This window comes from Anser brachyrhynchus, assembly GCF_964034855.1.
Source record: "Anser brachyrhynchus genome assembly, chromosome: Z".
Classification (NCBI taxonomy): domain Eukaryota; kingdom Metazoa; phylum Chordata; class Aves; order Anseriformes; family Anatidae; genus Anser; species Anser brachyrhynchus.
This window is the reverse complement of record NC_137697.1, coordinates 26,752,488-26,763,086: the sequence shown is the minus strand read 5'-3', so window position 1 is coordinate 26,763,086 and position 10,599 is coordinate 26,752,488. Positions and strand designations below refer to the sequence as shown.

The 10,599-nt window shown below is 41.8% G+C and overlaps 1 protein-coding gene across 7 annotated transcripts in view; it reads left to right on the top strand.

The window, feature by feature from the left end:
- Nucleotides 1-10,599, top strand: part of PTPRD (protein tyrosine phosphatase receptor type D) — a 410,278-nt gene that overhangs the window by 249,709 nt on the left and 149,970 nt on the right. For all 7 annotated transcript variants that reach the window (XR_013943869.1, XR_013943870.1, XM_080574817.1 and 4 more), the window contains 2 exons: nt 667-936; nt 1,636-2,217. Coding sequence is in view for 5 of the 7 variants with exons in the window: in XM_080574817.1 (XP_080430943.1) it covers nt 667-936; nt 1,636-2,217 (852 nt within the window). In the remaining 2 variants the exon portion in view is untranslated. The remainder of the gene's footprint in view (nt 1-666; nt 937-1,635; nt 2,218-10,599) is intronic.

The following is a 10,599-nucleotide window of genomic DNA, read 5'->3' as shown; positions in this document are numbered from 1 at the left end:
GTATGTACATGTATATATATATGTGTATATATATATATTTGTATCTGTGTGTAATTATATATATTATTTCTATGTTTGTTTAAGTGTTAGTGTGAGGTCCTGAGGCTGCATCCACTTTGAATCTGAAAGCAATAAAATTGCACTTTCAGTGTACTGTAGGCAATGTGTTCCAGGACTGTGATGTGACAATGTGGTCTAGCACATTTATTCACATCAGCTGGAAGTACACAGCATTAGATTTGGCTTTAGTAATCAATTCAAGCATGCTGTTTACTCTCCAGTTTTCTTCTGTGCATATATATATGTATACTCATAAAATATATGCATATATATGTGTGCGCGTGTGTGTGCGTGTGCGTGTGTATCTTTTGCATGGTGTTTGTGTATTGTTAATATGTAGTTAGTTAAATGTGGGGGCCCTAATAGGTCTGAATCAGCTTTTGTATGAATGTACCTAATAATATCCTCAAGTAAATATAGAATAATTGACATTGTGTGCAGACAATATTCTTGTTTAGTCTTGTATTTCTTTTATACATATTTTCTGGCAGATCAGAATAACATGTTAAAATGTTAAATCGTGTCTGTACACTGCATGTAGTCTGTATGCAAGACTCAGTTTCTTTTTTTTGTATATGTTATTACCTTTTTTGTGTTTTGTTCCAGTTCGACGAGTCCCACCGAGGTTCTCTATCCCCCCCACCAATCACGAGATTATGCCTGGCGGGAGTGTAAATATCACGTGTGTTGCGGTGGGGTCACCAATGCCATATGTGAAATGGATGCTAGGAGCAGAAGATTTGACACCTGAGGATGATATGCCAATAGGAAGGAACGTCCTTGAGCTTAATGATGTCAGACAGTCTGCAAATTATACTTGTGTTGCTATGTCTACCCTTGGTGTTATAGAAGCAATAGCGCAGATAACTGTCAAAGGTATATCCCAAGCATATACATTTGTACATAGTTCAGTCTTTCCTTTCATTCATTGCCCATATTCTGAACAAATAAATTGCACCGAAAGAGACTAAATTATCTTACACTCTTAAATCAAGAAAGTAACCATTCCAGCCAATCACTGGCATAAGACAAAATACAGATTCAGACAGCAATAATTCTGATAAATAAATTCATAATAGTGTTCCATTATTTTCCTATGTCTAGCTCTCAGCCTGCCTTTAAAGTAAATAAGGAACTTTATAATCTTGCATATATTTGTCAATAGCAGTAACTCTTAAGAACCAGTTATTTGATTTTTGGAGTTGCTGGGTGTCCAAGTATCATGTTAATTGAGTAGTGGATGCCAGAGGTTCCAAAAATTACTGAAAATTAATCTTTAATGGTCATCTGCTTAAGGAACTTACCATAAATGTCAGTATTGTTGCTTTATATCGATAAACCTTTTACTACAGAACTTGAAATGTTTCTGATAAGTTTCTGGAGATAATCATAATTGCCAAAAGCTCGCGCTGGACAAATCACATGTTCTCTCCATTCCAAATTTCCTGATTTTTTGTTTGTTTGTTTGGTTGGTTGGCTGGTTGATTGGTTGGTTGGTTTTTTAAATCTCATAATGTAATTATTAAGGTCTGCTGTTACACAGGGATAACTGCATTTTTTGGTATTTATCCTTAGCCTTACCCAGACCTCCTGGAACACCTGTGGTGACAGAAAGCACAGCAACAAGCATAACATTGACTTGGGATTCTGGAAACCCTGAACCAGTTTCTTACTACATAATCCAACATAAACCCAAAAACTCTGAGGAGCCATATAAGGAAATTGATGGGGTTGCCACAACACGCTATAGTGTGGCTGGCCTAAGCCCATATTCAGAATATGAATTTCGGGTAGTTGCTGTAAATAACATTGGGCGAGGGCCACCCAGTGAACCTGTGTCAACAAGGACTTCGGAGCAAGCACCTTCAAGTGCACCACGCAATGTACAGGCCCGTATGTTGAGCTCTACCACCATTTTGGTACAGTGGGAAGAACCTGAGGAACCTAATGGACAAATACAGGGTTACAGAGTTTATTACACCATGGATCCTACTCAACATGTCAACAGCTGGATGAAACACAATGTGGCTGACAGCCATATTACCACTATTGGGAATCTGGTGCCCCAGAAAACATACTCTGTGAAGGTTCTTGCTTTTACTTCTGTTGGGGATGGACCACTTTCTAGTGACATTCAAGTCATCACTCAAACAGGAGGTAAGCCAGCAGTAAACAGAATTTGTGGGGGAAAAAAAATGAAAAGAAGAAATTTTGCAGAGGGAAGACTTGATCTTGAAAATGTTGGGGGGGGGGAGGGGAAATAGGTATCAAGGATTGCCACAGTTTATCCAGGCAACTATTACAGATAGCTGTTTCTACAGTAGTTTTTATTTTAAATTCCACACAGTACAAGTTACCAGTGAAGAAAAGAAATTATCCCCTCATACTTGAAAGCATTAACAAAACATCAGCCTTGGTGAAGTAACAGGCAAGTAGTTCTCTACACTTTGGATTTATCAAGACAAATCCAACCTGTTCCTACAAAGAGTAATCCACAAGGTCACTAATTTCTTGCTTTATGTTTGCAGTTAGGCTGTTTTGGTTCTGCACAGAAGTTTTAGATCCATGAATTAGTTATATTAGCAAAGGACAAGCAAACATAGTGAAAAAGATTGCAGATTATTTTTTTTGAAATCAGAAGCCAGAAGTTCTGGTGGAGCTACACTGCAGAAAGTGTTTTATTGTAGCAATAAGAAATAAAAGCTCACTTTTTCTAGTTGTTTAGAGAAAGCTGTATGAAGCATTACTGTAGGTCATTGATTGCCTAGAAATATTATATAACTCTACTTGATTTTTTTTAGTACTAGAATGTTTCTTCTTGAAGAATTGTATCTTCCCTCAAACTGTTAAAAAATGTACCTCTAAGCATAACTGAAGAAAGTTCCATTGGATACAGTTTTTACTTCTGTTAATTCAAAGTAGACACCAGTGCATACTTAATGAAAAACAGACATTGAACTGTTTCTGTGGACCATTGTAAGCATTGTGTTACACAAAGGTCTAAGCGTTACTCTACAGACTCTCAGCTGAGAAGTTACTGAAATAACTTTTCTAGGCCTACTGGTGCATTAAAATGTCAGAGAATCACAGAATCACAGAATCATCTGGGTTGGAAGAGACCTCCAAGATCACCTAGTCCAACCTCTGACCTAACACTAACAAGTCCTCCACTAAACCATATCACTAAGCTCTACATCTAAACGTCTTTTAAAGACCTCCGGGAATGGTGACTCGACCACTTCCCTGGGCAGTCCATTCCAATGCCTAACAACCCTTTCAGTAAAGAAGTCCTTCCTAATATACAACCTAAACCTCCCCTGGCACAACTTTAGCCCATTCCCCCTCCTGTCACCAGGCACGTGGGAGAACAGACCAATCCCCACCTCGCTACAGCCTCCTTTAATGCACCTATAGAGTGCGATAAGGTCACCCCTGAGCCTCCTCTTCTCCAGGCTGAACAATCCCAGCTCCATCAGCCTCTCCTCGTAAGACTTGTTCTCCAGACCCCTCACCAGCTTCGTTGACCTTCTCCGGACTCACTTGAGCACCTCAATGTCCTTCTTGTAGTGAGGGGCCCAAAACTGAACACAGTACTCGAGGTGCGGCGTCACCAGAGCCGAGTACAGGGGGACAATCACTTCCCTAGACCGGCTGGCCACCCTGTTTCTTATACAAGCCAGGGTGCTGTTGGCCTTCTTGGCCACCTGAGCATACTGCTGCCTCATATTTAGCTGACTATCAACCAATACTCCCAGGTCCTTCTCTGCCAGGCAGCTTTCTAACCGCTCATCTCCCAGCCTGTAGCTCTGCTTGGGGTTGTTATGCCCCAGGTGCAGAACCCGGCACTTGGCCTTGTTGAACTTCATACAGTTGGCCTCAGCCCATCATTCTAGCCTATCCAGATCCTCCTGCAGAGCCATCCTTCCCTCGAGCAGATTGACACAAGCACCTAACTTGGTGTCGTCTGCAAACTTACTGAGGGTGCACTCGATCCCCTCATCCAGATCATCAATAAAGATATTAAAGAGGACTGGCCCCAGTACTGAGCCCTGGGGGACTCCACCAGTGACCAGCCTTCAACTGGATTTAACTCCATTCACCACAACTCTTTGGGCCCTGCTATCCAGCCAGTTTTTAACCCAACGAGGCGTACGCCAGCCCAAGCCATGAGCAGCCAGTTTCTTGGGGAGAATGCTGTGGGAAATGGAGTCAAAAGCCGTAATGAAGTCAAGGTAGACCACATCCACAGCCTTTCCCTCCTCCACCAAGCGCGTCACTTGGTCATAGAAGGAGATCAGGTTCATCATGCAGGACCTGCCCTTCATAAACCCATGCTGACTGGGCCTGATCGCCTGGTTGCCCTGCAAGTGCTGTGTGATGACCCTCAAGATAATCTGCTCCATGAGCTTCCCTGGCACTGAGGTCAAACTAACAGGACTATAGTTCCCCGGGTCTACCCTCCAGCCCTTCCTGTAGATGAGCGTCACGTTTGGTAGCCGCCAGTCAACTGGGACCTCCCCTGATAGCCAGGACTACTGATAAATGATGGAAGGTGGCTTGGCCAGCTCTTCCGCCAGTTCTCTCAGTACCCTCGGGTGGACCCCATCCGGCCCCACCGACTTGTGTACATCTAAGTGCTGTAGCAGGTCATCAACCATTTCCTCGTGGATTATGAGGACCACGTTCTGATCCCCATCCCCTTCCACCAGCTCAGGGTACTGGGTATCCAGAGAACAACTGGTCTTGCTGCTAAAGGCTGAGGCAAAGAAGGCATTAAGCACCTCAGCCTTTTCCTCATCTCTTGTCATTAAGGTTCCCCCTGCATCCAGTAAAGGATGGAGGTTCTCCTTAGTCCTCCTTTTGGTGGTTATGTATTCATAGAAGCATTTTTTGTTATCTTTAACAGCAGTAGCCAGACTGAGCTCCAGATGAGCTTTGGCCTTTCTAATTTTGTCCCTGCACAGCCTCGCAACATCCTTATAGTCCTCCTGAGTGGCCCGCCCTCTTTTCCAAAGGTTATAAACCCTCTTTTTTCTCATAAGCTCAAGCCACAACTCTCTGTTCAGCCAGGCCGGTCTTCTTCTGCCCCAGCTTGTCTTTGCGCACGTGGGAACAGACCGCTCCTGAGCCATTAAGATTTCCTTCTTAAGGAGTGCCCAGCCTTCCTGGACTCCTCTGCCCTTCAGAACTGCCTCCCAAGGGACTCTGCCAACCAGTGTCCTGAACAGCTCAAAGTCAGCCCTCCGGAAGTCCAAGACAGCAGTTTTACTGGTCCCCTTCCTGACTTCGCCAAGAATAGAGAACTCTACCATTCCGTGGTCACTCTGCCCAAGACAGCTCCCGACCACCACATCTCCCACCAGTCCGTCACTTTTTGTGAACAGAAGGTCTAGTAGGGCACTTCCCCTGGTAGGCTCACTAACCAGCTGTGTCAGGAAACTATCTCCTATGCTCTCCAGAAACCTCCTAGACTGCTTCCTCTGAGCTGTATTGTATTTCCAGGATATGTCTAGGAAGTTGAAGTCCCCCACGAGAACAAGTGCTGACGATTTTGCAACTTCTGCCAGCTGCGTTTAGAACTCCTCATCTGTCTCCTCATCCTGGTTTGGCAGTCTATAACAGACCCCCACCAGGATGCTTGCCTTGTTGGCCTTCCCTCTGATCCTAACTCATAGGGACTCAACCTTATCATTCCCAGTATCGAGTTCCACAGCATCAAAACACTCTCTGATATAAAGAGCCACACCACCGCTCCTTCTGTGCTGCCTGTCCCTTCTGAAGAGCCTATAGTCAGTCATTGCAGCACTCCAGTCATGGGAGTGGTCCCACCACGTTTCCGTGGTGGCAACCAAGTCATAGCTTGCCTGCTGCATGTGCTGCATAGCTTGCCTGTGCACACATGCAAATGTAGACCATATTTTAATTTTGGCTTTTGTATTTGCTTTTGTTTTTTTTTTATATATTTTTTTTTTTATTCAGGAACTAGTATTTATATTGGCATTAGACTTCTTCTAGAATTCATATGCAAAACACTTTTAGTGATCTCCTTGTCTGTGTTTTCACCTGTAATCATAAACTTCCTTAGAATAGGAAGGGTTTGTCAGTGGTTTCTCCAGTGAAGGGTGAAGCAATTGAAATAATGAACAGTGAGACTCAGCTGGACCGGCCAAGTTACAATATTGCTGATGTCATTTCAGAAAAGCTTTGTTTATTAAAACCTTTAAAGAACTTGCCATTAAACGTGCCCATCTGTTTCTGATTACTGTTGTAATCTGAAGAAATTACGACAGTGTTAACGGTGCAGGAGGGAGTCTCAATACATGTTTTAAACTTTGTAATGGAGTTGACTTTACATTGTTTATGTAAGACAATGTTGAAAATTGAAAGAAAAACAAAAATGTGGCACACATGCAGCATTTTTAAGCACTGATACTTGTCCTTGAAAGAATGTGAATATTTGAATCCATAAGAGATAAACATACAAGAAAGTCTAGTAAAGTACTCCAATGCTATGTTTCTTTAAAAAACGTGATTCACCCATCTTTCTAGCTGCTAGTTTCTCTTCAGTTAGCACTGCAGAATATGATGCCCTTTTCTACCAGATTTGTCATAATCTAAACCTGAATAAGATTGTTTTGGTTTAAGTCTCTCAGGCTGATAGACATCCAAATAAATATACATGTGCCAAATAAGTTACACATGTGCCATGAAAAAAAAAAATGTAAAAAACATATGTAAAAGGATATTTTTTTTTTTCTGTGAAACAAATAATCTCCTGTAATGATAAATATGCAGCTTAACCTTTATGATTACTTTGGGGAATATTACCGTGTATATACAAAAAAAAAAAAAAAAGATCAATAGTTGTGGTTTACAGCCTCTGACAGCTTGATTTCCTTCAAAATGTTCCTTCACTATAAGTATTTGGATCTTTGAAGGATGACTGTAAAAATTGAAGAATTTTTAAAAAGCCTGTTTATGAGAATCTTTTGTTTGTTAGTACAGCATTGTGGTTCGTTCAAAGGGCTCTGTGAATGTCTTCTCACTTTGCTGGTCAGCAGAAACTCTATTGAAATTGCAAATTGAATTTCTAAGTAAAATATTAACTAGGAATGTGTAATTTGAGGGGAAGAGAAAAAAATTTATCAGAAAAACAAACATAAAAAAAAAAGTTTTATATTCAATTTCAGGTTTAAGTATTCTGCCTAACATTTGAGGAAAAGCCCTGTCCTTTTGCCCAATTGTTTCCAGCAGTGTTTTCTTCCCTATCAAGACACCATTTTAAGGAATTAAGTCATCAGAAGAGAGCTGTAGAGCTGAGCCTTTCACATTAAGAGAAACTCAGTTCCAAAATCTACACCTAAGAATGTACTTATACATCATTATGGGTGAAAGGATTTGATTCTACTGAGGGTGGAGTCAGGACAACTGTATTATTTAGGCATATTTAATTACAAACACCGAGTTTTAGAACACAGAATTAACTGTATAAGCTTTAGCATAAAAATATTTCTTGTCTTTTATCTTTATTTCATCTGAAAATAAAAACTGTGTTGGTTTGTCTCCATTTAGCTTCTCTGGACACATTTCTTATGAAACTTCTCATATCTCTTTCTTTCCTAAAACTGCTCAGCAGTATATATACTCTCTGAGCAATATACGTTAGTTTCTGTGTAGCAGAAAAACTCTTGAATTTTAAATAAGTTAGTAGAATCATAGAATATCCCAAGTTAGAAAGGACCCACAAGAATCATAGAGTCCAACTCCCGGCTCCATACAGGACTACCTAAAAATTAAACCAACGAGAGCATTGTCTGAATGCTTCTTGACCAAGCTCTGTTAGGTAGTGTATTAGTGGAGAAAGAGAGACTGAAAAATATTCCAGATATACCTGGATGTATACCTCAAAATGTATGCTTATTTAAATGTGAAAATTGCAGAGTAAAACATATTGTTAACCTTAAAACAAGGATTGGCTGTGGATTGAAGACTAGGGATTATTACAGTTATAAAAGATCAAGCTTTTGAGAAAGCATAGAGAAAAGGACAGTAGTGAGAAGGTCAAGTATCTGACTTGCAGGCTACATAAACAAAGCATTAGCTTAAGAAGAATGATTAGAAATTCAGAGGAAGGCAGTCACTAGCAAAGAAATGCAGTTCTCTGTTGTAGTAAGCTTGCTACTTCGTCAGACATTTCAACATTTTTCATGAACACATGAAACTCCACAATACTAGTCTCCTAGTGACAACACACTTTGTAGAACTGAGAAATAAAAGGCATGCTTGCTGCACAGGGAAGTTATGGTTTTTAGTATACATTTGTAGAGTACACTGACCTCAAAGCAGAAAAAGAAAGTACTGAGAGAATACTCATGCAAGAATATTCCATTCTGTGGCTTGACCATGTATATCACTAATATGGAAAGTTAAATTTGATCTATTTAATTAAAAACACTTTGGCAAGAGTATGAAGACCACTTATAAAGCTTTTCCAGTTTCTCTACATATTTTTTTTTTCTCTGAAGAAGACCAGTATGTTCCGTAAGCTCCTCCAGCTTGGCTTAGTTCCCGCATGCCACCGAAGATTTTTTTTTTGAACAGATGTTGTGCGTTCCAGGCATAAATATTTAATGGTTTAAAAGTTATTATTCCACTTTCTTATCTGCTACTTTTTCTTTGAATTAAGTGTTAGATTCCCTACAGAATTTATCAGTGATATAGTTTGTTAAGTTTCTGTAAATGTGTTTTTGTTTTCCTTCTTTCTCACCTTCTCAATCTGTTTGGAGCCAAGCAGATTCCCTGTCACTTCTTTTTTCTCTTGATGTTTTCAGCTTCAGATTTGCCTAACTGTGGCTGTAAAATATCAAGGATAACTAGGTTTTGCATAAGATATTTTTTCAATAAACAGTATTTGGTAAAGTCCAATTAACCATTCTTTTGTCTTATAGAATTATAGCAAGTAGCAGACCTGCTTTTGAAAAGATTTGGAAAATTAATATCTTAAAATGTATTACTACAGAGAGACAGGAAATACCGTTTATTTTCCAACTGCTGCCATATTTATTATCATAATGGATGGTAAAAAAAAAAGTTATATGGGTCACTTTACCGGCCATTTACAATTACTGCCTGATTATGCTCTACAGTTCATGTATGCACAGATAATGATACATAGACTGTAGTATCCACAGGGTACTGCTGGGGCTAGTAGAAGGGGAGGTGTCCAGTGTTGTCCCCAGCAGCACCACCACCACCACCAACAACAACACCCCCCCACAGGCTCAAGTGGGGCTCAGGCCAGGCTGTTCAGGGCTTCACTCAGTGAAACTCCCCAGGCCAGAGACTGCCCAGCCTGTCTGGGCCCCGACTCCATGGCCGGGCTGTCCTGGTAGTGAAAAGGCTTCTTTCTCCTTATCTCCAGCCTGAGCATCTAGTGTCTCAGTTTGTGCTGCTGCCTCTTGCCCTCCTGGCGCACACTACTATGCAAAGACTGCCTGTGTCCCCTTTCTCCTTTCCTGCTGGTGCTGGGGCTGCCGCTGTGTGCTACCAAAGCCACACCTTCACCTGACTGAACTGGCTGCAGTCCCACAGCCTCTTCTTGCTGGCTGTTCATTAAATTTGTCCATTTTTAGCAACATCCTTTTTCTGTTGGAGGCCCAAAACCAGATGCAGTATGCAGATGACCATACACTGACGAGCTCTAAGCAGTGGGGATGACCCCTGCCCTCCCCTGGCTCTCAAGGCTGTGTCCTGCTCACACCAACTTTCTTGCCCTCATTGCTGCCAAGGTGCATCACTGGGAACTGCTCAGCTTGCCCCCTGCAGGTTCCAGAGCCATTAGTTACCCCAGAGCCACACCAGCCCCAGCTTCTCTCCCTGCAGGGCTCTGCCGTCCCAGGTCACGGCCGAGCCTCTTTCTTGCTGAATGTCATGTCCCATCAGCCACTTCCTCCCCATTTTTCAGCTCCCTCTTAAGAGAAGCATGGCCCTTGGCTATATTGACTATCCCGCTCCAGCTTGATGCCATCTGCAGACTTGGCACATGTGTCCTCCATCCCTTCCTAGAGGTCACTGAAGCAGATATCATGCACAGGATGGGCTCCATTTCAGGGCCATTTCTCTTTAATGTTTTCATAAATTACTTGAATGAAGGACCTAAAGGTGTGCTAAGTAAGTTTCCAGGTGACACTAAACAGGGAGGAGACATTGACTCCCTCAAAGGTAGAGGAGCCTTGCAGAGAGATCTTGACAAATTAGAGGGCTGGGCAATTATCAGCTGTGTGAAGTTTAACGAGAGAAATTGCTGGATTCTGAACCTAGGACAGGGCCACCATGAATGTACAAATTAGGGGATGAGGGGCTGCAGAACAGCCCAGCAGAAAGGGATCTGGGAGTTCTGGTAGATGACAAATTGAATTTGAGTCAACAATGTGCTCTGGCAACCAAAAGGGACAACTGTATTCTGGAGTACATCAAAAACAGCATTGCAAGCCAGCTGAAGGATGTGATAGTCGCCGTCAGGCTTCCCACCTCTCTCAA